The sequence below is a fragment of the Argentina silus genome, assembly GCF_951799395.1.
Source record: "Argentina silus genome assembly, chromosome: 3".
NCBI lineage: Eukaryota > Metazoa > Chordata > Actinopteri > Argentiniformes > Argentinidae > Argentina > Argentina silus.
The window spans coordinates 10,720,809-10,746,877 of NC_139657.1; the positions used below are offsets into that span (position 1 = coordinate 10,720,809).

Here is a 26,069-nt window from a genome sequence, read left to right on the forward strand (position 1 = left end):
TTTTGAGTCCCCCCCCCCCTTCCCCCCTTTCCAATATTTCCCTAAATGCTAGACCTCACTTGAAACACAGCGCTAAAAAAGGTATAATTTAATCTTCAATAACAAAATAACATTTCAGTTCTGTTAAAATATACATGGAAAAACTGTCAATATATTAGGAAACAAACTACTTTGTACAAAAAGTACATCATTGTTAATCTTACGCTAACAATTAATTATAGTATGATATACACAAACTTAAGAGCAAGGTTGATATGGAACTGAAAGAAATCAATATTCTTTATACAAAGAAATCCTTCAATTTCATCAAATCTTAACATAACCAAGAAATGTAGAGAAAACTAAATTACGAAAAATATGACAAAACAAATCACATTCAAAAGTACTGAAGTATTAAAACCATAAGGGTATTGCACATCTATCTAGCCTGGTTCTATTGGTGCTAGTGAGTGTTAGCAAGAGGTTGTTGAACACTTCACTAACAGTTACTGACACTATTGGGTAACATAACACCATTGTTACTGGTTTATTTATCTGTATCCTTTATAAAACTTTTAAAAAACGGATTTCAACTTCACAGCTTCTACTTTGTACACGTAAAATTATTTCTATTAAAGTATAATTGACTCTCTTCAAAACATTCCACCAACTTCAAAACGCTCTCAATTTCATCGACTTTTTCTTCATAAAAGGCATTTGGTAATCATCCTGACTATACTCAATTTCCATAACTTGCACTTTCACAGACTCAATGCAGATCGTTCTAGTTTCCTTCATGTTCTGACCATTGAATGTATTAAAACCGTTCATAGTTTGACCATTGATGGGGATGGATGCCTCATCCAAAAGGCATGGACTGCATACATCAGTGAACACTGTTAAGAACTGCACTTATTCTGTCTAACTTTCTTCTTTCTGATCCATATGTTACTTCCCTGATTACCTTTCATGACATTCTTCCCTTATGCAAACTTATGTTCAAAACAATAAATAGTAATTAAAGGCAACTTTCATTTGTTGCAACAAAATGTCTCGTTCCTAAAACAGGAACTGTTTAAAATACTTCAGTTCTTTGATTTCAGTTTCATATTTTTTCGTTTATATTTTTTGAAAAAATAAAATACCTGAAATGACCTGAAATAAAAAAAGAAATGCAAAAATGTCTTCTGGCTTTGTAAAAAACGAACGGAACGAACGTAAAGGGAAAAAAGAGGGGGAGGAACTCAAAGTGGAGGATAAGACAGAACTCCTGGCACAGTGTTTCCAGGAGAGGTCCGAGGTGTATGTCAGCGGGAGTATCATGAGAGAAGCTGGGTTCATGGTTGGGACGGGGATGCCCTCTGCCATCTCTCTGTAGCGATAATCGTCTTCTCGAACCCCCGAATGGGCTTACGCACTCTACGACCTCACTCTCACTTGTTAATGAGCAACCCGCCCACCCAGCGGAGCTTGCAGGCAAACCACCGCCTGAGGGGACAAAAGTATTCATAATGGAACTGCTCAAATTCGGGGGTCTGGCGGATATCACGTAAAAATGCAACGTCAATGTCGGACTCGGTGAGGACGATGAGGAGGAGGAGCAAAACAAAGAGGAGTCCAATGGTCACAAGGAGCAAACGGAGAACACTTAAAACAAACTTATTCACCTGTTCCACCTCGCTGAGCGCCGAGCCCCCCCCTGCACCCTCTACCGCCGCTCTACTGTCTGCGCCCAAATCGCCCACGTCCCCCACCGAGGGGGTGCCCGCCTCCGACTCCTTCTCCTCCTCGATGCTGCAGGGGGCCCCGTTGATCTGGCGCGCGGCGGCCAGCTCCTGGCTGTGCTCGGCCACGGGGGTGGGCAGCACGCTGTCAGAGGGGCTGTAGTTCTCGTCTGAGATCACCGCCGTCCCGTCGCTGTGGTCCGTGGCCTGGCTGCGGGAGCGCGGCATGAAGTCCCCGTGGGACACGGAGCGCACGGGTGTAGAGTGGGCACTGTCACGCAACGACTCCAAACCTGGCCAGGGCAGGGGAGAGGAGGATGGTGGAGGGTGAGGAGAGAGAGAGAGAGAGAGAGAGGGGAGGGGGGTGGGGGGGGGGAAACACAACAAGAAATAATCACATACCAGAGCAGTACCCATTTACAGTTGGCTTCAGACCACAGCTCTTATCCCATCAGATGTAATGTTCAGTACATATCTCTTTTGTGTTATCACTGACAGGCAGAGACTGCCTGGGTGTGGTGTTTATACATTCATTCAGGTGTGGGTGTGGGTGTAGAAAGGTATATCTCCTGCTGCAGGACCTGTTACAGGCAGCAGACATTTAGGTTCCAGCCTGAGAGCAGAAACCTGATCATGGCTTCCCTAGAGTCAGGGCACGACCAGGGGATGTTCTCAGTGCTAATGTGTTGATGTGAAAAGAGTGCTTCATGTGATGGCATAATTCCTTATCCGTTTGCTCTGATAACAACATGACCCTCGACTAGACCATTCATCCATGATGCTTTTGTGTTGGCAAAAAACAATGACGGGAAAGGTCATATATGCTCCATTTAAGTTAGCAGCTTGTTAACTAGTCCTATATTACTGTAGCACTTTGAGAGCTACCAAAGCTTAACCTCAAAGGTCACAGTATGTGTTGGTATTATCTTTCAGTCACAAACCAATATAGTCTCTGGGGGGAAACTATGTATATGGACTCTTGGTGGGGCCTCAAGGTACAGTACAGCAATAATACTAAGTAGCCTATTGCTAATTTCAACCTACTGGCAGAGAGCTATAATTACCACATCAAATCAAGGATAGAGGCCAGTGCAATCACAGGGGAATGGACCATGTACTAGACTAGAAAATAGAAATAGGAAATGAGATATAGACATAGACATTAATAAATACTATAAACATTAATAAATACTCTAAATATAAATAATTGATAATCCATACAGTACGGTCATAGATAAGTAGAAGACATATTCAACAGCTACATTTGAAGTGATAACATATCAACTGGATTCCATCATATTTCATCTACCGCGTTTTACTAAATGATTACTGACACAGTATGTGTCTCTGGGCTAAAATAAGCTCAAGGGTGCGTTAAAGGTTGCTATGTAAGATCATTAATCTCATCTTTATTTTTCAACCTTAAGGATATGTAAATATACAGTATCTATATTCTGACATATTTTTTAAAGGAGCAGGGCGCAGTTTGTCAGAAATCTGCTAGCTCCGGCCACTGCGGTGAAATTCATGAAAACATCCTCCTTAATAACAATATAAACCCCCGAAATGGACTTGCAGTGTCGGACATTAGCTGTTGAGTTTCTGCATGCGCACACGATTTGAAGAAGCAGCCACCAGACACCATTGGTGAGTCCACTCCCCTAGAACACCATTGGCCAGTGACATGTTTGTATACAAACCGAGTGTCGGGTAGGACACTACATTTTAGAAAGCGCTTTCGTGGGACCAAAACAGTGTTTGTAAATGAAATACTTCGTTATATTTCTCATTCCCTGGTCACTATCGATTAAACACAGTAATTACAACAATTAGGAAGCTTTTAGAAACTTTACATACTGGACCTTTAAGAGAGCTACAGTATTGACGTCACTGCAAGAAGAGGAACGGTTAAGCTTGCGCTGACTGTCACATTCCTCAGAAAGCCAGAGCCGAAATATTACACCTACATTCTAAAGAAGGAGAGGGATTAACATTTTATCCCTCAATGATGAGGCAAATCTTTATGCTCATATGTGTCTGTATCATCCACGGATGGACAAGAATCCTTAAGTGAGGTAGAGATTATGCCAGCTCTGTTTCACCATGCTGACTGCACAGCTTTTGTGAAATCAAAAGCAGGATGCCTCTGTAGTGGGTGGCAGTCAGCAGCCATCTTTACTCATTGGTAATCTCCTTCAGTACATCCCAGGATATGCTTGGTTGCAGGGCTGATAGCAAAACGCAAGCTCGGGAAATTACATGTCACTTCACAATGTACCAAGCGACATTGGACAAAATGGTAAAACTTCCAAAATGTTATTCATCGTAAATCCAAAACAAAGCTATCATCACGCTAGTGTTTGTATCCAAAACATTGCAGCCAGAACAATAGGACCCACAAGTAGGCCTATAGACAAAGTCCTCCTCTGGATGACAGCCAACATTTAAACAAACCAACTCAAAGAAATGTCCATTCACAGGGATCACCGAGGACTGCATGATTTAAAAGCACAACAACAACAACAACAACAGCCATGGTGCCATTTCCATTCTGTCAACATTGATGAGGTCGGAGTGATTTAACACACGAGAGGCCATACCTAGCGCTCGTAACACACACTACAAGCCGGGGCGGTGAACGATAAGTTTACCTGTCGGGGTGCCGGGCTGTGGGCTGCGGGGCGGGGGGGATACGTCCGACACACTGACCGGCTCCTGCTGCCCTGTCAGGGACGGGTAGAGAGGCAGGACCCCCAGGGCCTTGCCCAGCATGCGGGGGCCCAAGCTCAACACGCGCACCTTCACATCCCGGAAGCAGTGGTTGACCATGCGCAGGTGGACGTTCACCCTGGTGGTGATGCGGATCAGACACTTCACCATGGTGGCAGCTTCTAGAGCTCAAACATGCGCGTATGTGTGGCGTCCCGGCGGTCCCCGTCCCTGAGCCCGGACGGTGGTCTTGAGGTGTGTGTGTGTGTGTGTGTGTGTGTGTGTGTGTCTGTGTGTGTGTGTTAGAGCTGATGGTTCCTGCCTTGGCGTCGGTACAGTACGGTGCGAGAGGGGAGTGGTGTGAGAGGCGGTCGTGAGCGGGGGGCTGCAGCAGTGTTCAGACAGCCAGCGCTGCTCCTGGCCTGACCAGGCCCCACCCAGGACAGTGACATACATGGAGAGGAAGGCCCTGGCTATTTACAGCAGCGGTATTAATACTCCTGTAAGACACCCAGTCAGCACAGGCAGGGGGGCGTGCAGGACTCATCATAGCTCTCTGAGACACACAGCACCAGAACATCTCTCACACACGCTCAGCTACAGTAAGAGCCTGTCCTGTGTTTAGCCAGATGCACGGACAATACTTGTACAGTACAGTGTACATGGGAGGCAGGGACTGTGACTATAGATATACAGTAGAACTTTTCTATCTCCATGGCTGTGACAAGGACAGGTGACCAGTGACCCTCAGGTGTCATCCTGCTCCTGTTCTGCAGTGTCAGTCTGCAGGGTTGGCCTCAGGGACGGAGGGACGGAGGGACGAGGGACAGTGGCAGGCCAGATAGAGTCAGAGCGTGTGAGAGGAGACCCAGGCCCACCTGGAGGCTCAGGGCAGAGGGCTCAGGGCAGGTGGACTGATGGCTGAGGGCTCCAGCTGGCTCTGGTCCCGTCTGCTCACACACCCAGCACTGAGAGAGCTGGCACTGAAATAGAGCAGCCAGACTGACACACACACCTGTGGCCTGCCCCCCACCCCCGTCCCCACCCCCATCCCCCCCTCTCCCCCACTCCCACCAGAATGGACAGGGCCGATCTCAGATTACAGTGTGTGTGTGGGTTTGTATGTGTGTGTGTGTGTGTGTGTGTGTGTGTGTGTGTGTGTGCCTGCGTGCGTGCGTGCGTGCGTGCGTGCGTGTGTGATTGCGTGTCTATCTCTAGTGTGTTTTGGAAAGGGTCAGTGAGGGCTCCCAAATAGAAGCAAAGCCCTGCTCCATTTAAAACTCTTTGGATTTCACACCCTCCCCTCTGTTGTTTCTCCATCACGTTATCCAGATTACTTTTAAAACCGCGGATCAAAACTAAAAGCATAGTGGCACACTTCCTTTATACCCACAGGAGTTGTGCTCCTTTCCACAGAGCGACAACAAAGAAGCTGTAGCATTCCTGTCAACATTCCTGAGGTCTATTACCGCTAATGATTGATCTTTGGCCCTGACACCACTTTGGGTGGGATAGAAGGATTAGTTTGGGGGTTCTGCTGCTGTATGAGAGGACTGGTACAGTAGGTCAAAGGTCAGGTTGGGGTCTTACCCTCCATGATGGATATGTGGACCGCTCTCCGGCGGGTGCGTGGTACACTGCTGAGGCGGGGGCCGTGAGTGATGGACGGACAACTTCTGCTGGGCACCAGACCAGCCCTGTGGACACACATACAGACACACACACACACACACACACACACACACACACACACACACACACACACACACACACACATACACATACACGCGCACACACACACACACACACACACACACACACACACACACACACACACACACACACACACACACACACACACACACACACACACACACACACACACAGATCAGATCATCATCACCACCATCAATCACAGTATGCCATAGGATGGGAAGGGGATAAATGATGAGCAGTGAGTGACATGGGAGACATAGTGACACGTCCATACACTGTACACTCTATACTGTACACTCTATACTGTACACTCTATACTGTACACTCCATACTGTACACTCTATACTGTACACTCTATACTGCACACTCTATACTGCCATTATATTCATTTAGCTTTTGACCTCAGTTGATCCTCTGTAGATCAGGTCTAGTGAGGGTGATACAGTAGTGATTATTACCTGTGTATCTCTGGAGGCTCTCGTTTGATTTTGGCACTCTGCTCCATCACTTCTTTTGCCACTCGCCCACTGTGATACAGCATAGAGACAAAGCTCAGAGCTCAGGCTCCCCCACACACACACACATGCGCGCACACACACACACACACACACACAGCCTCAGGCCCCCTGGTGCCACACAATGCAGTGAGGGGCATCGCTACAGTACATGAGAACAGAGATTGGATTAACCCGGTGAACTGAACTCTCTCTAACTCAATCACAGTGAGCCAGACAACGCTCACGCACAGGCTTAAATATCAAAACAAATAACCAATGATTGAAAAACAAGCTTAACCTTTCATAACACACTGTACTCACTCACTATAATAATTTGAATCCATTCAAATGTTCTGATTTCCATTTCATATTGTGGCGAATACTGCGTACAAGGGCTGACGGAGGCTAGGGGAAGGGACTGAGAGCCGGATATTGAATGGGTCCTAAGAAACCTTTAAAAATGACTTAAAAAGTGGTTTTAAAGCTTTTCTTACAGTATTCAGTCGGCAACTGAAAACCCTCTCCCCTTCACGCCCCCCCCCCCTCCCTACCCGTGTCCTCTAGCCTATCATGGGAGGTGTCAGCCAGCCAGGACAGGGACTGTAGGGTAAAAGCAGGCTGACGTTATAGCAGGAGGCAGGAGGTCTCCTCCTGAGGGAACACCTCTCCACAACAGCTGTGGGGCTTTCTGCCGTGCCCTCTACACACGCACTCATCAGTTACTGCAACGCTGCAGTATCACCTGAGACCCCCCCCCCCACTCTCCACCTATCTCCACCCACTCCCCCCCACTCTCCCCCCACTCCCTCCTCAGGAACCTTCACCGCCAACTTCATCCATTACGTGACGACCCCCATCTGAGGACACTGTGCTGATGTACAGGTACACTCATTCATCAGTTACTGGAGTACTGTACCTGTAGCGGAATCGGCTGCCCTTGAAGAACAGGTTACTGCTGGACACCGTACGCACCTGACTCGACTTGTCAAGCCTGATGGAGGGAGAAGAAGAGAGGGAAGGGAGTTTGAAAAGGGAGAGAAAGAACAGGTGACTTTTAGGAGTTGTTACTGTAAAGGGGATGATACTGTATGAGCAAAGAATATGGAAGAATACTTCTTACTAATTTACATAATGAAGAGGCTCACCAGGTTTAGTGTGGGATTATGTCTGTGGGCACATACTGTGTCATGGAGCTTCTGCTTTTCTGTTGTTTTGCTTCAGGTATTATTCCAGCCCTATTATATGACATCCACAGTGTTTGTTTCTCACCACACAGAGTGTACTGGAGAGTAAAATTTGTCTTTACATTATGCATTTCGCTGGTCTCTAGGGCTCCAATGCATACATATGGGTATATTTATGTAAAGATGTAAAAAGATAATAATAATAATTACAAAAGAAAGAAATAAGTTGATTACTGTGAATAAATTGATTACTGTTGATTACTGTGAAATTAAAACAAATACGATGCGTATATGTTGTGTTGTATATTTGTCGATTAAACTCATATGTCGTATGTGTGGGTCATTTCAGATCGATCGGTCTGTTGGTTTGGGATATATGTATTTCACATAGACAGACGTAGCACATACGAACGGCAGATTGTAGCTCTATGCCAATGACACAGGCTTCATTGAAAATCTATCAGTCCCCACGGAGAGTCATCCATGGCCGGAACATCCCATCACCCTAATTCCATCTCCGCAGGTGCTGTGAGCCACCCTCTGTTTGCCCTTTCACTCCTCCACCCACCACCCTCCCCCCTTTCCTCTGTGTCCCTGCGTCACCTGAACCCTCCCACTCTCCACCCACTCCCTCCTCAGGAACCTTCACTGTCAACTTCATCTATCACGACACCTCTGAGGTCGTTGTGTTGATGTACCGGAGGGGGTGGGGGTGGGGGTGGGGGCGGGGGGGGGAGGTGGGGGGAGGACACACATACGATCAATCATGGAGGCAGAGGCAGAGAGAAGCCATTTCTCTGGAGAAGCGATGGAGTGCTTATGCTGAGTTCCTCGCTCCAGCGCACACTCACCCACTAAAGGTCCCTGCTGCCATGTGCCCAGTCCCCTCTCTGAGTAGCAGGCAGGCAGGCAGGCAAAGGCAGGCAGGCAGAGCTCTCAACACACCTCAGGGTGAAAGCAGCACCCACTGGGCAGCTCTCACTGACACACTGGAGGAAAGTGCGTATGGCTCAAGGAAATAGAGAAAATGAGTAGAAAATAGAGTAAAACGGACTCACTTGTAGAAGGCTTGGTTCTCCACTCCACACTTCCATAGGTGCTTGCAGGCCTCAGGTGTGGGCGCAAAGTACGTCAAGATGATCTTTAAATCCTGCACGTTGAAATAAGAGGGTGTGCAGGAAAATAAAACTAACTGACAAAGACTCTCTGAGATGACAGTCACTGCTATCACTACATTGAAAGAGCATGCTGGGGTACGTATTGTATGACAAGAACATGGTATATCAATGGTGTGGTTTTCAAAACATGAGGGTCTCAGAACGGTCCCGCAAAACACATTAAATCATTCATGCTCTCACCTCTCTCTGGTTTGCATATACATGGAATGTTTTTCCCTCGAACTTCAGTTTGGTCACCTCGTTCCTGCCCACAAGAAAGAGGAGAAAGAAAGAGAAAGAGGAGAAAGAAAGAGGAGAGTTACATGACTCGAGAGCCACAAGCTCTTTAAATATTCATCACAGCCACTTGCAGATCCCACAAACAGCAATGGAGCTCCATGTTTGGCTGACAGCAGCACATATCTGATAATACTCTTAGCTCACTGGGGACTGGGGATGGGAGAAGCTCCGCTCTACGCTCCCAAGGCAAACAAACAAAACAGCCATAAATACTGTAAACGTGCAAATTGCCTCGGCTACCTGATCTGAATCACTATTATTATTGTAGACCCACGGATAGCAAATTAGGTGGTAGGGTAACAGGAGTGAATATCTAACTCCTAAAGGCCTGTTATAGTAGGGCTACAGGCAACAACAAAAAGGAGAGGCTGTATGAAATAGGATGTCCTAAAACTGGCCCATAGTCATATGTTTTTTAGCATTTCTCATTTCTTCACGCATGCATATTCATGTGTTCTTGATGCTGCATTGAGGTTGAGCGTTTCTTTTATGCTGCCAACCTGAGGACAAGTGGACATCAGTTGACGTGTTACCAGGCAGTCCTCCAGAGTGGTAGAGACTACCTACGGTAGGATAATGAGCCACCTGTGTGTGTGAGAGCACGCTAGCCCCTGGCTCTGGTCACAAAGAGCGAGGGGCAGATGGCCCAGCTCAGTAGAGACAGCTGTGGTGTCTGTGCTCGGGGATACAGAGAGCCCTGCTCATAGAAAAATACTGTTTGTCAGATCCATCTTCTCTCCTCACCAACCTGGGACTCTGGTCTGACAGAGCGCATATGAGGAGCTCAGCCCATGTCGTAAGGGGTCAAAGAGGAAAGCGCCTCGACTCACCACTTGAGAAAATGAACTCTCTTGTTTCCCTGAAGCACGACGAACCCAAACGGTGTGAAGGCGAGGAAGGCAGGGTTTCCGGAAACATCCTGTAACGAGAGCAACAGCGTCCTGACAATGTTGTGGCATGCATGCGGTGTCTATGACATCTCTGTATCTGTATCAAATACAAAGTAACTGGAGTTTATATTCTTCCATTTGTTTGTCTGTTTTAGCAAATGTGTTGTCGCCCCTGTGACTCTGAGCTCGTGCTGAGCAAAAAGCATAATTAAACATACAACATGTCTTAAACTGAAACAGCAGTGTGTCCAAATTGGCCACCCAACCTTGCATGGATGAGGATCCACACCATATGTCTCCAGCATCTGGGCTTTCTGCAGGAAATTCAGCTCTGATTCTTCAGGGGTCTGTCCACTGGGAGAGAGCAACAACAACAACAGCCCACACATCTGGATATCAGTAACATGGATTAACATTCATCCATTTCTATGCAAAACAGAACGCAAGGAAAGACAGCAATATATTGACAATGAAAGCCTTTTCCTTAGACATCAGCACAGATCACCAGACTGATCTGGCAGATGGTGAACAGAGGAGAGAGAGAGATAGAGCTGAATAGATAGATGGCGTATCAATGCGATACCTTTACCAATTAACATTTAATCAAGCACCAACCATTGAACATTCGACAGCCAATGATGTAATGTGAGTATCAGTCTGCCCTCCCTCGCAATCAGACCTCCATCCCCCACAGGTTCGATTACAGCTTCATTGTATCCACAGACACCTGTCTCAGCGTTCAGATATGGCCGATATTTTCCATGATCACAGCAGCATGTTGTTAGGCAGGTGCTCTGTGTTGGTGGTGAGAAGTGGATGATTCACTAGGGGGCAGCAGAGGATGTGATCTGAGTTGATCCACCTGACAGCTCCTCATTCTACTACATTCCTCCTCACAGTACAGTACACTCACACTCACACCATGCTGTCCTCAGTGTGCAGCAGGGGAGGCTGGTGGAGGTAGAAATCGGAGGACGGGCTCATTGGAACGGAGCCCATCCTCTGATTTCTACCTCCATCAGCCTCCCCTGGTGTGCAGTACTGTTACTGTATCTCCATTGACCAATTCACAGAGCTGATTCATTCCCTCCCTCTAAGTCTTAAGCTTCAAAAAACCTTCAGAACACCTCTGAGGTAATGTGAAAATGGGAGGCCCATGTTTAATGCATGGCGTTAAGCATAACAATGGATTTTGACCGTGAAGCACATTAGAAATGCCCTCACATTATGGTTTAAACAAAGGAAACATGTGATGCCTGAAGACAAATGGCCCAACCATTAAGGCAAAACCATTATCTATTTTGCTTCCATCACATAACCTTCAGTTAGAGTGTCTGTCATACCATGCCTATCATCACGAAGAGACCGTAAGTGATGCTTTATCTGCTAGCTTACTGGCAGAGCGTGTGTGTGTGTGTGTGTGTATGTGTGTGTGTGTGTGTGTGTGTGTGTGTGTGTGAGTCTCTCATTTCATTATGTGTACTACACTGCGCTGCCTGTCAGAGCTTGAGCCATGACCCCCACTCTAATGACTGGACTAATGAAAGGTAGTCAATGTCCTCAAGACAGTGCAGCCACCTCAGCCCCGCTCTCTACAACCCCCTGCAATAACAGCAGGCCATTAGCCCATCTACTGTACCTGACTAATTCTGGCCGTTGGCAGCTCCAAAAGGTTCTGCTTTTGTGTCCAGTGAATGAGATTGCAAAAGAACTGGTTTCCAAGGGCTGTTATAAACAGTGAGGAGTGGCACAATGGTGGTATAAATGTGTATTCAGTGAAAATATTAGGTGTTGTCTGTGTGTGGGTGTGTGTGTGTGTGTGTGTGTGTGTGTGTGTGTGTGTGTGTATGTGTGTGTGTGTGTGTGTGTGTGTGTGTGTGTGTGTGTGTGTGTGTGTGTGTGTGTGTGTTTAAAGATATTTAGAGAAAGAGAGATAGAGAAACAGTGCTTAGTCCAGCATGGGAGATCCTTACATCAGCTCTGTCTTGTGTATGTCTGAGATCCTCCGCTCAAGCTTCTCAGAGTGCTTTGGGAAAAACTGGAATTTGGAGCTGTACCCTTCAGGATGCTTCCCAGGGTCATAATCCCCAATCTCAGCTGGAATAAAGGGATAGGAGAGGGGAAAATGTCAATTAAATCTTCTACATTCCACTGCCCCATGCCATAACCATATACTGTACAGCTAGAACTGTAAATCATATCTCAACGGCATTCCATACAAGAAGAAACAACAAAATCACAAGTTGACAGAGAATAAATTAATAAATAGCTTTCCAGGTCCTGGTGAGTGAGGGTTACTGAGGGATAAGATAAGCGGTTAAATTGTTCTACATGTGAGCCAGGGTGGTATTAGTTCACAGTCAGTCTACTGTATACTGTACATCAGCAGAGCTCTTAGTGGCGACAGGTCAAACAGGCACACGGTTGTTTATTTTTGTGACTTCAGCTTCCTCAGGCGTCTCTAGAAAGAGGAGACCAAGCAGCCCATCTTTAATTTTTAATTCAGCAGCCCCTTCTGAACAGAGCCAGTGCCAGGGCACCTGCCAAGGGACATGCCTTCCTCTTAAAACTGCGCTTTTTGCGGCATGCAGATCACTCACCACACCTCCCTAAGATACAGCAGCCAGGCTGCCTCTGAAGGCTTGGCTGTGTGTGTGTGTGTGTGTGTGTGTGTGTGTGTGTGTGTGTGTGTGTGTGTGTGTGTGTGTGTGTGTGTGTGTGTGTGTGTGTGTGTGTGTGTGTGTGTGTGTGTGTGTGTGTGTGTGCACCATGCTTTAACAGCTTCCAGGCCAGAGTCAAACAATAGAGCTGATAGCAAGATGCTAGATGATAATCAGGTATATGACCTTCTAATCTCGCATGACTTGCACTTGTTTATAAGCACATGCATTATCAGGCAACGCATCTCTTTTTTGTTAGTGATGGTGGTACCGTGTAAATTAGTATGGGGATGCAAGTGTTGTGGGCATGAAATGCTTCAGCTTCCCCAAGCGTCCTTGACAATTATTTCCCAATAGGAAGGGGAGATCAAGCAGCCCATCTTTAATTCAGCAGCCCCTCCTGAACAAAGCCGATACCAGTGTTGTGGGCATGAAATGCTCACTTCATGCTTTTTAATACCACAGAGATCAATCAATATGAAGGTTATAAAAACCCCCAGGGGTATAATTTCGCATGCACACAAATTACAATGCATCCTTATCAGGTGATCCAGAATTTCCAGATCATTTTCACCAAACCATTGTTTCTCTGAGGAAGGCCTTGTAAGAACATAAAAGGACAGTGATAACTTCTGTGTTTAAGGGATATTTTACTTGGTGTAATCGGCAGCAGAGCAGTCCATGCTCTGGGTCCAGCCGTGTGATCTGAGCCAAGAACTGAGTTTTACCTCAGCTCTTGTCGTGTTTTACCCATTTGATCTGTCACTCAGTCTGAAGCAGGATACAAAGCATTACCATCTTAATTGGTTTGATAGTTCTTGTCACACCGAACATCATCACTCACCATCACAGGATGTTGTGAAAACCAGTTCTAATTAGCATGTCTCCTAAGAGTCTACATCTTACAGCCTTCTATGGTGGGGCGAGTGGGGCAGGGAGAAGACATGTCAGCCTGTCAGATCCCATTACCTTGCAGGATGTAGGCAGCCAGCATGGCAGCATCCGACGTCTTACACAGGAGGCGGCCGTGGTACAGATCTCTCTTGATCTGTAGGAAGACTAGATATCTGGGACCAGGACACAGGGAGAGAGAAGAAGGTCAGAGGGCAAGGAATTCTTCTACTTTAAAACAGCTTTACTTGAATGAGATTCATCAATATTCCAAACCAGACTTATTTTTAACCCAAGTGCAAAAAACACAAAATGGCAAGACATCCCATCCTCACCGACAAATATCAATAGAATATTGATTTCCCTTTGGGCGTTTTGAATATTTCTTTTTGATTTGGTTCAAATGCTTTTTTTTTTTTTTTGGGAAAGGAGGCTTAAATGAGAATGGGGACAGGGTTTGGTAAGGGGAGAGCCTGAGGCAAACTGTTGTTATTGTCAACTGTGTTTCTGTTCAAGCCTGCAGCCTGGAACGCAGACAGGCCGAGAGGCTCCAAGAACACAGCAGCAGCCCTGCCAGCCAGCCAGCCAGCCAGCCAGCCAGCCAGCCAGCCAGCCAGCCAGCCAGCCAGCCAGCCAGTAGCTCCTATAGGTTTGGCTGGAGACTTAGAGGAACACCTAAAACAAATGGAAAGGAACACCTAGTACTGTGTACTATACTGTAGGTCTGCCGAAAATGCTGTACAAATATAAGCTCACTTGAAAGCCGAGAAAGAAAACGGTCCAACTCCTCACCACAAACAGCAAATGAGGCAGTTTCATGTGTTCCTCTACCTCCCACCTTCAGCCCAGGGGATCCCAGGGGGGATAGAGGGAGATACATTTGCTTTAAACTTTTTAAATGACACCAGCTCCACAAGAGCTAATAGCATATCACTTACGGAGGCATGTGTTAAAAAAGCAATTACGCTTTCCCTGTTCTATCTCGCTGACTCCAGTTAAATGTCTGGCTCTGTATCCAGTCAATTTCTGCCCTAAATCTTTCTTCCATTATTATCAGACCTGCCGCTCAAACATACAGTACAGTATTGCAGATTATGAGATCAATCTTGTGGATTTAGTTGGGGACAGTCTTGAAATGAATAAATGAGCCATCTTTTGGATTTGAGGTGAGAAGGAATCTAAGGACAAAATTTGTTTTTATTTTGATACCATTCCTCATTCCATTCCATGCATTACAATGACCCCGTCCTCCGCTTTATACCTCCACCGGCCTCTGCTGAAGTGTTGTCAATGGGATAATTTCCCTCAGGACGTGGTGTACAGTACTGTATCCTTTCAGTATTTAATGAATGGGACATTTACATTAAATGAAACTTCTGTGTAATCAATGATTTATTCTCTTTTCACCTTCCCTCTTTCTGGCCTATCTCTACCAGAGAGGTCTCTCTCTGAACTCTCCAAATCACTCTCTCTTTCTCGATCCTTTCGCTTCTCTTCTCCACTCCCCGTTCCACTCCATCATCCCCCTGCCACCCATCCATAATCCACACACTTCATTATAAGCACTCTGTGTGCTGTGTTCATTTCATCACGGCTGAGTGGATGGAGTCTCCTCTCTCTCTGGACAGTAATGAATATGAGTTTTGGAACACCTCTCGTAAACAGCCAGGTGTGCCTCCTTTCTCAATTCATAACAGTATGAAGAAAAAGCAGTACTGTAGAGAGAGAGATGCAAGCAAACACACAAGTGCCAATACATCGACACAAGGAAACACACTCATATGCAACAGCATTGGAGAGCATCATCAGGTGGTAGAAACCAGAGCACACTGGGGGTGGGGTGGGGGGGGGGGTTTAAAGTCTATTGAGAGCGGAGAGTGGCTTTTCTGGGTGACCTCATTGCAGACTGCAGGGGGGATGAGGAAGTCAGGCAGAAAAATGTGAAAATGTGATCCCAGTCTGAGCTAGCTGGGAGCTAATCATGTATCATTTAGAGGAATCTGCTAGTAGCCACTGACCCTCTGTTCTCATCCCCTCCGCAGCCAGCCAGCCAGCCAGCCAACCAGCCAGCCAACCAGCCAGCCAGCCAGAACAAACAGTGCCCAGCTACACAGACTACCAATTTAGATCCCAGGCTATTTCAGAGAGCAGGCTTGGAGTGGCAGCTTTCTTTGGAAGGCTTTTTACATATCTCTTTTTACATATCTCTTTTTACATATCTCTTTGCAAGTCCTACTTCAAACAGTGTCTCTTTTTTAATATTTATCACATTTTTACACATTTTTAATTATAAAGAACCTTCAATGATGTCTAGAAAATAGGTGTATTTCACCCACAAATCTTTCCTGAGCACAAACCTTAACACTGAAGACAGACTCTGCTTTGAACAGGTACAACATTCAGTAGTGTGATAATGGAAAGCATTCTATTCATAAAGCTTTCATTCATGTCTACGGTCCAATTGTTTTCCTGTGGTACTGGTTATAGGCTGGCTATGAGCTAGAGAGATTCTGATTCTGATTTTGATTCTGATTCTGAGAGGAGTATTTCATTGGTCTTCCTCGACTCTGAACAGCATACAAGGAGTTAAAGTCCTTGAAAAGAGTGAACAAATTCAGCATGGGTCGCCAGGCAATTAAAGTCCTACTGTACCTGGTGATTTCCTCTTTCAGAGCAGCAGGGTCAGGAGGGTAAAACTTGACTCTCAGACACATGGTGAACGGAGGCTGGGCTGGGGGGGGGGGAAACATACGAGTCAGCACTGGAGAAATACTGCAGAAGAACACTTCATGGTCACAGTTAAACCATTAACCAAAGAAACGCTCTAAAAGCACATCGTTGCACATGTGTAGCACACCGTTAGTGTTAACCTGAACTGTGTGAGATTAAAACACCACCAATGAAGCCAAAGATTTAAACACAGTATCAGTGAGGTGGGCACTGACAGATGATTACCATAAACTACTGTGAGTTTCCACCTTTGTTTGATGCCATCACCATGTGTACAGTACATTAGATGAAAGGGAATGCATCTACTATATCTATATCTACAATTAGAGAGTGTCACAGTTCATGATTTACGAAGACGAGAGAGTGGAAAAACCTTTTTGGGTGGATTATCTTCCGCTAGGCTCTATTAGAGTTTTTATGAGGGACAGATCATCTGCATCAGCACAATTGCTCTTTTCTGTCCTTAATCACAGTCAAATGGAGAATCCAGATCTGTGAAATCATAATAGAGTTCCTACCAACTGCATTCAAATGCACACTCAGTCAGAACACATGCGTCATTAAGACACCCCATGGTGATGATAACTGTAATTGCTCAATTTTCTAAAATGGGATCATACATTAGCATGAAAAGGAAGAGACTTAAGATACTTACATTTCATTTGCTTGGCAATCGACTTTGTTACCTCCAACCAATGCTGAATAAACAACAAAAAAAGAGTCATGAGGCTGGTGGAGGTAGAAATCGGGGGACGGGGCTCATTGTAATGCATGGAATGGAATGAGGAATGGTATCAAACACGTGTTCCATGGATTACAATGAGCCCGTCCAATCTCTGCCTCCACCAGCCTCCCCTGCCAGTATATGATTAAAATGTGACAAATGTGAAACAGGTGTATCAAAATCCATTACCGTGCTACTGCCTGATACTAATGCATCAATTAGTGCCGGGCTCTAGTGCATGCTCATATCTCTCCATATCATTTGAATAGGTAGAGAAGTGCAATACAAAAATGACCGTTAGCCTACTCTCCTTGTGTATAAATGTCAGTTAAGCATCTCATTTCAGATAGCAGAATTTGGACACAATTCGAATGATTAAAATGTTCCCTTTCTACTTTTTTTTCCTCATTAAATCACTGCAGAGCACACACAGATCACCTCTCTGCATTAATAACAGGAAGAGGAGGTGTTTCAGATGGTGCTCTGCATGCTTGCTAGACACAGGGCTCTGCTCGAGGACTGCGCTCTAGGCTCCCAGGGCTGAAGGTGACTCTGCCTCTGCCTGCCAGTACAGTACAGTACACCTGTACTGAGAGCCTGACCCTTCCTCCTGTCCTTCCGGGAACTTTCACTCCATCAATTCCCACCCCACCAACGGGTGTCTCCTTCTCCTCCCAACAACAACCACTAAAATAGCCCTGAGTGGCAGCATAGGAAACGCAGTATCAGCAGGAACCTGGGTCTTGTCTCCAGGACTATAACACGCTCTGAGCACGTGAATTCTTCATGAATTCTACAAGCTATCTCTGAGAGGGAGTAATAAAACCCTTCAGTGCACTGCTGTGGCTGATGGGATGGGTGTCACTGTAAAAGGGAGTGTGAGTGAAGAGAGAAAAGGATGTATAAATCTTCAATCTGGTCTTTCGTCTCTTTGGACCTCCATTGCAGCAACACTCATCCCATACATGCTCACACACACGCACACGCGCACGTGCACACGCACACACACACACACACGCACACGCACACGCACACACTCACTCACCCGCTGCTTGTCTGGGTCCACATATCTGATACCAAAGTAGTCCTTCTCCAGTAGGTTCAGGTGGTGGCAGATCAGGTCAAACAGATACTGTCCCTTTGCATCCCGCTGCAAGAGAACAGGAAAACATTAAGTCAAGGAGCTTAAAGTGAACACAAAAAAAAACATACAACTCAGAAGGCAATTTCATGGAAATATCCCCTCTCAAATGAAAAAAGAGGACAGGCCTTGGAACTTAACTCCATGAGGACACGCGGGGAAAAAGACACTGCCAATGTGTAAGACTGAGTGGATAAGAGAGATACTGTAATTACTGATACCAGAATGCGGTTCATATTTTCCAGACCCTGCGGATGTATTCATCCAATATTAATGCTCAGTCTCCCACCGCCATCTGCAGAGTCTGAGCCAAAACCCCTTCCTTAGCTAGAGGAAGTGAGACTGTGGATTAAAAGTGCTGAGATCTGGTGGAATCTGTCACACAGATTCCGGACCATATATACTGAAGATGTAATCTTACAATGTAAGTCGCTTTGGACAAAAGCGTCAGCTAAATGGCATATATATAGATAGTGTGGCATTCTAGAATGATATGATACTGTATGCCATTTCTGAAGATAAAGATTAAATAAAATGTTGGTTTATTTTAACAGGGAGTCCCATTGAGTCCCATTGAGTCCCATTAAGTTATTTAGTCATGTGCACACTATTAGTGCAGTGTGTGACTGATTACAGTGGCAGTGCTGTTTGATCTCCTATTGTAAATAACTTCAGGTTAACTTGTGTGCCACTAGGTCATGTGACCACTCTTGTGTAGAGTATCTCCATAAATGTCAGAAGCTTATCAGGGAATCAATGTGTCGTCATGTGTCATGCGTCATGCAATACAAGTATGATGATTGGTCAAACCCTTCATCGACCATGCTTTGCTGGGAGAAGAACTGCATCGCTCAACAGAACATAATGTAGAAGGGCATTTAGAGTCACTAAAAGGAGATCAAAGTGAAGGGAAGGCAGAGAGAAGGAGAAGATAGAAGAGGAGAGGAGAGGAGAGGAGAGGAGACTCTGCCCACCTGCAGAATCAATCGTTCCCCTCCCTCTCTGACACACTGCTGAAAGCTCCATCGAACCCCAAGCACTGATTACCATTTGAAATGTCACTCAGGCAAAGATGTTTTTCCACAATAATATTCAACCTCCTTGAATCCTTCCATTTGAGTTATTTGAATTTTCAGGAGATGTTGCACCCCACAATAATGAGTTGTTTTCCTCTGGTGGAGCTTTAGGCATTTGTGAGGGTGGTGGGTATTTGCATAAGTACACATCTGGGATGATTACAGCTTGTTGGAACAGTGTGGTAAAACAGCAGGCAGCTAATACACATCTCCACCTCCACCGAGACCTGGGAGTGCATACGACACACTGAGGCAGTCAAAGTGAACTGTACTGCCCTTTACCCTACTGTGCTGTACAATACGTGGCTGGACTCGTTTCCTCACTCAAAAACATGTTCCGATACCTACTTCTAACAGTATATTTGCTAACATTTATATTTGTACAGTTGCAACATCACAGAATACAACATCAGGCAAAAATTACAAACTGTATAATTCATAAATGTAGACACATTTGGTTTGTTTGAAACCCTGAAGAAGACAGCTTGCTGCTGAAATGTCTGTCCACTAAATAATTAGTATCGGAGCAAGAGTGTTGAAAGAGTGCAGCTCTCATTCTTTCTTTTTAATTTTACCCGCCAGCCTGCATTTCACCAAGCCACGGTGTGCGTTTTCATAACGTTTGGTTTGTTTATCACTCCATAACAATGGGTTTCATCGCTGAAGTGGATGCATCCAGGTGCTGATGTGAAGATTGACTTCCTCCGTCTGACGTGTGTGTTATTAAGAGATTGCATTCACCAGTTTTCCTAATAAACTTGATGGGGATGAGGAGGCTGCTGGTGATAAATCAGTACCAGGGGGAGAGAGAGCCCAGATAAATGGTTGTGTTGCTCCACTGCTCTTCCTCTCTGTCCCCATGCCAGGGACCAACAGGGCCCACGTGCCACCTCACCTCTACACTGTCTCACGGGCGTTCAATAGACTAGTGTAACAGGGTTAGTCAAAACACAGGCTTCTCACCAGCACCCTCAGCTCATGAATCTTTCACACAAACTGTCAAAAAAAAACACGCTTCAAGGTCAAATACATGAAACAGTGCGTCAGAAAGATCAGCCAAGCTGCTGTTGACAAAGTCAGCATTCAGACATTGTGCGCGGCTAGACTCCTTCCCTCACTCAAAAGTGCCCTGTTTCGATACCTACTTGTTAAAGTATATTTGCCGAACGTTGCAGAATGCAACATCATTATAAAATGTATAATTCATCAATGTTCATTGTGCTGAATCTTAATTCTGTGCGAAGTGGCGTGCTCTTTCGTGAAATATGAAAACATCAGCCTTAGTTCCTCTCGACTCAAACGACCCGGTGTCTGCTTCTATAAACCACAGCCTTAGTAGAGGAATGTACCGAGGTGTGTTGAGTGGCCCTGAAGGACCCTCTAGCAACCTGTACTGCCAGGAGAAACAGCGGGTGAATGACAGCACAGCACTGGTCAGCACCTCGTCCCTCTCAAGACCCTTTAGAGACAATGTACGCAAAAACACACATTGAAGACCGACTCAAAACATAAAGGGGATACAGTAGTACTGTGGTCAATTCACAGACACACATCTACCGTCCCGCTGTCCCCTCTTGCGTAACAATAAGAGACGTGTATGGGCTCCCCAGAGCAGTGCTCTGCATGTCTATTTTGGGTCTGACAGATGGAGGGCAGCGGCCCTTGAATGCATATTTGACGCGTGCCAAGCACAGTACGGATGTGATGTGGTGGGTGAACAGCAGAGGCGGAGGATTCCCCTAGATGACCAAGAGAGCTGCTGAGGCCTCTTGTTCTGCTCACGTGTGAGGAACGTGCTGCTGGCCACAACCTGATGGCCTCTGCTGCATGAGACAGGGTCCTGCCTGCACCCTCACCATGAAGAACATTGTCAGCCCCTTGTCTTGAGCTGTGATTGGACAGAGAGTTCACCTCAGGCCAGGGCAGCTTGGGCTGTCACAGTCAGTCCTCAGTCCCTCTCTCTCTCTGTTTATTAGTCTTATAATGGCAGGAAGGAACTTTTCACTGGGAACCACTTTCCTCTCCTCTCCTCTATTTCATTACTCAGGCTCCTGATAACACTTCATTAGAAGAGTGGCCTGTCAGAAGAGGCTTATTGGGTGGCAGGCTGGACTCTCTGGCCAAATGTCGATGCGAGCTCAGATCGAAGTGTTTGACCTTTCTGCAGTAAGACTTAGGCTTGCAGGCCTCCATGGGCGCTCCTTACTGTCACTTCTACACCACTCATCCTCATTGTAGCCACACAACCCAATCTGACATGCAACTATTCACACTGAGCCTGGGCATAGAAGCACACAGGCTATTGCATAGTGCTAGGACAGAATGATTGACACACACACACACACACACACACACACACACACACACACACACACACACACACACACACACACACACACACACACACACACACACACACACACACACACACACACACACACACACACCCACGTTAAAGAGCCATGTTAAAGAGGTATTAAGACAACACAGAGGCAGGGCTTCATTCCACCACCTAATTTGCATATCGGCACTATATATCATGTCATGAACAAATATTCTACCTCATCTTGAATACATATGAATTGATGAATTGAGGCATTCAACTTCAATAACCTACAGAAGTTTTGGGGCCCTAAAGCGAAGAAATGATTGATCTGTGAGGCACTGTCCTCCAAAAACTATTGGGCAGCGCACCATTTCAAGGAGAGTCAATGACAAAGCGAAAAACACTGGGAGACATTGATGTTCTGTATATATATCGGGGGGAACGATGACGCAGTGAGTCAGACAGGATGCATGCACTTTAGTTTCACACAGCAAGTGTGTTTTAGTTTACCAAAGCACTCCTCTATCTCCCCCCCCCCCTCTCGAGTTTTCTCTCTCTCTCCCATGCAGTGCACGGCTGCATCATTCCCCACCAACATCCTCCCTAATTGCAGATCTCTGTGATAGTGTAGCGGGGAATAAAAGGCTGTAATGAACGACAGTGTTAAATTCCTAGTTAGAACTAATGGAGCATCTGGGTGGGAAGGTAAATGCCCTCAGGGAATCTGTCACTGGAAACCACTAGTCTGACCATTGACTAATAAAACCAAATAGGTAGCTATCCCCTACGCCCGATTGCCCCATGCGGTTAAGGATGGGGGAGGAGGCTGGTGTGCTGGTGTGGCCAGTTATCCACTCTCTTACATTTCATGGCATTCCCATTGTTGGGACAGGAAAGAGAGAGACTTCATTCTGCAGCCATTCAGAGAAAGGAGTAGAACATTAGCAAAATCATAAAGACATTCAGATGAATAAAGCACTGTGTCAGAATGTCCCTCTACCATTGCTGTGCTGTCAGCACAGACGTGAAAAGGTGGGCTAATTCTATTAAATCTCACACTGCTTCATAAGCGTTTTCCTCCCATGCTGTTTGGAGGGAACCCTCTTTTGGCAGTAGTCTTAATTTTGTAATTTAACTGTAATTTACAGAACAATTGCTCATTCTGGGGGGGCTCTTCTGTGCCAACAATAACATATCTTCCATTCATGCCCTTACCTTCAAATCTTCGGAAATGGTTTGGTTGGCTGCTTTAACTTGTGACTAATGAAATATGAAGCGCCGACTCCTTTAGTTTTAATGTCTGTGTATCGTACAGACAGCCAGCAGTGCCTCAGGCTATAAGGCTTTGTACCAACAGGACATAAACGTGATAGATCTGCAGCAGGATACAGTGTGTCAATGAGGAGCTTAGCCATCAAGCTTATGTTGTATTATGATGCTGAATGATAGAATGGGAAAAAGTCTCAGTCTGATGTGCTTATGATTGATTTGAAAAATAATCACCAGACCCAAAAGCAGCCTCAGTGTTCCCCTACTTCCTAAGGGCCCCCTGGAGGACAATGCACACTTTCCTTTCAGATTAATCATTCAAATGGGCTCCATGTCAGCACAGGAACACAGACCATTAATAAAAGATGCTTCATTTTATAGAGAGGGGGATGGAAACACAATGCTGTTGGCTTAGTGTGCTTATGTGTGTGTGTGTGTGTGTGTGTGTGTGTGTGTGTGTGTGTGTGTGTGTGTGTAGTTCTGTGTGTGTAGTAAGCAGTGTAAAGTTCTGAGTTCTGGGGCAGTAGAGCCCTGGGGTGGGCAATTGGTTTAAATATTTGGTTTCATTAGCAGATGACTTTCCTCAGCCAGGGGGTGAGTAATTGTAGTGGTTAATGTACAGTTGCGACGTCTCTGCCTCTCGCCTGTGTGAGGTTAAGGCTAAGACTCAAGATGCCACCCCAGCCAGACATCAAGCAGTATCTCAGCCTAGGGCCAGGAGCTCATACAGGGCAGCCCATTCAAAAAACATTTACACACAGCTCTACTTGCCTTGAAAGAGAAAAATCAACAAAATTGTCAAGCCCATTCCAACAGCAATAAAAGCACAATCCACCACCACCCAGGAGATCCACATGTTACTTTAAACAGTAACATAACACCATGTGGTCATAAAGAGAAGGTAATTACAGGGTGGATTTATGGTATGAATTGTCAGTACCCAACACATTTATCAAGCGCTTAAGCTTTATTGATTCCAGAGAGTGTCCTCCAGAGAGATGCAGTGTTTTGTTACAATGGGAATGTACAGTAAGACTTTAGAGATACAGAGCCCATTCTCTACTCATTCACCTCAGTTTTTCTGAAAATCCTTCACCTGCTCTTAGGCTGGTGACGCTCATATCTCCCAATTAAGGCACCCACCTCTTGTTCCCACTAGCAGAGGGGCAGACAAATGAGGGCTGAATTTCAAAGGGATGAGCTGTACCGACGTCGTGGGACAAGAGCCATGTTGGAACCTGTGGGTCAGGCTCAGGAGCTAATTAAAAACCTTAGAGAGTCTTTGGTGAGGCACACTCTCAGGAGAGAAGCCCAGAGGAAATAGGAAAGCCAGATTAAAGATGGAGGATTTAATGAGCAAAATTACAAGAGCTCTTACATAATTTTTAAAGGCTGGCCATGGAGAAGCAGCAGAGAGCCACTGTTATGATGTCATTATCAGCTATGGCAGCTCTCGCCCAGGAGAAGTGCTGTATGTGCCTGGGGGGGCAAGGCATTGAGAAAGGTAACATGATTAAGCAGTGGGTGGCAGAATTACTTTGTATGTCATCAGACTACCTCGCTCCGCATCCAGTTTACACTTTCATAAATAACGACAAGATACTAAAAAAACAGGCAGACATCTGTAAAGACAGAATGCCCAGTGGCATACAGTATACACCTACAGCACCGTAAACAGGGTTTATGATGTGTTATGTTACAGCTAAACAATGTGCTGATATATTCTGTTTATTTGGCATCTAATGTTTCTTGCAAATACTGTAGCTGTACCTATCTGTAAAGAAAAGGGTTGTACAGCGGGATACAATAGCCTCCAGCAGCACCACCCAGGAGTTCCACCAGCAGCATAATGCCATGCAAGCTTGTTCAGATTCACCAGGCAAAAAGTGGGCCATCAAAACATGCTGGGAGTGAGGCAGAGTATGGATGTGCCCCAGAAACAAGAAGAAACAAGCAAAGCAACAGAAATATGGAGATAGACTAAAAGCAACAATGTAACCCGTGTAACCCTAAAATACAACGCGCAATAGTCTATAGAAGCTTTTGCATGTTAAATTGAGCCTAGAATTTCTAGAAATTGTAGCTGATTGAATGTGAGTTAGAATGTGTAGAACACTCATGGTAGATGAGTGTTTCAGGTGCAGATTATATACCGTAGCTAAATGCCAAAGTATTACTTCAAATATTTGAGTGCTTCAAGTTCAACAATTATGCATAATTGGCGAGTTCATCATAAGCTCTGTAAACAAGAATTAATTAGACTCAATGTGTTGTATGTACTTCTACTAATATAGTCTGTGACAAACAAACAGACCTTTTGAATACAGACTCACCTTTCACGCAACTATCCAGACAGATTCAAACAAGACATTTTTCAGACATCTTGAATCAGCTCCTCAACCCTCATCTGTAACCTTACGACATACAGCATCATCATTCTGTCCACTCTCTGAAAAGTCAGTGAACAGATCTTGGATGAAGCCTTCAACATTGAGGAGGAGGAACCGGAGGCAGGTCCCTGACCTACCATGGGCCAGATTTGCCCTTGTCATAACTGAGTAGAGCTGAGTTATGTGAAAGGCTGGTCTCTCTGAATCATTTATTGAGGAGATTGCGTCTCCCCGGGGCCTCCATTAAAGCGTTGACACGTGGAGCTGCGGTGGGCCTCCACACGCCTGCATGCACATGGAGACAGTCTCCAGGGCCAAACAGCTTTCTCCATTTTCATGGCTGGATTCACCAGTGGTAAGTGATCTCTCCTGGGGCTGTAGAAACAATGAAGGGGGTAAAGTGGCACCACGGACCCCCCCCCCCCCCTCCCCCTCCCCCTACCATCCCTAGCCATTAAAGGGCTGAGGTAGCCAGGAGGGGCTCCAGTCCTGAGGCGGGAGATCTATTACACCACGTACTGTACTGTTACACCGCTTTTCTCCAGTCAATGACTGTTCTCTACATCTCTCCTGCTTGTGCTGTACCAAGGGCCACAGAGACATCCACTCGATTGGAATCCAAGTGAAAATTCAAGTCTGCAAAACAATAATAATAATAATAATAATAATAATAATAATAATAATAATAATAATGATAATAATAATG

General features: G+C 45.6%; 1 protein-coding gene across 2 annotated transcripts in view; it reads right to left on the reverse strand.

The window, feature by feature from the left end:
- Positions 1–1,412: 1,412 nt before the first annotated feature.
- frmd5a (FERM domain containing 5a) overlaps positions 1,413–26,069 on the reverse strand; it is a gene marked incomplete at both ends in the record, with an annotated part of 57,656 nt that continues 32,999 nt past the window's right edge. The window contains 13 exons of one of the 2 annotated variants that reach the window (XM_083666000.1): positions 1,413–1,996; positions 6,003–6,109; positions 6,587–6,655; positions 7,542–7,616; positions 8,868–8,959; positions 9,168–9,231; positions 10,097–10,185; positions 10,423–10,510; positions 12,130–12,253; positions 13,786–13,883; positions 16,360–16,438; positions 17,093–17,135; positions 18,207–18,311. In XM_083666000.1, coding sequence (XP_083522126.1) covers positions 1,413–1,996; positions 6,003–6,109; positions 6,587–6,655; positions 7,542–7,616; positions 8,868–8,959; positions 9,168–9,231; positions 10,097–10,185; positions 10,423–10,510; positions 12,130–12,253; positions 13,786–13,883; positions 16,360–16,438; positions 17,093–17,135; positions 18,207–18,311 — 1,617 coding nt within the window. The remainder of the gene's footprint in view (positions 1,997–6,002; positions 6,110–6,586; positions 6,656–7,541; positions 7,617–8,867; positions 8,960–9,167; positions 9,232–10,096; positions 10,186–10,422; positions 10,511–12,129; positions 12,254–13,785; positions 13,884–16,359; positions 16,439–17,092; positions 17,136–18,206; positions 18,312–26,069) is intronic. The other variant, XM_083666001.1, reaches the window with a different exon arrangement.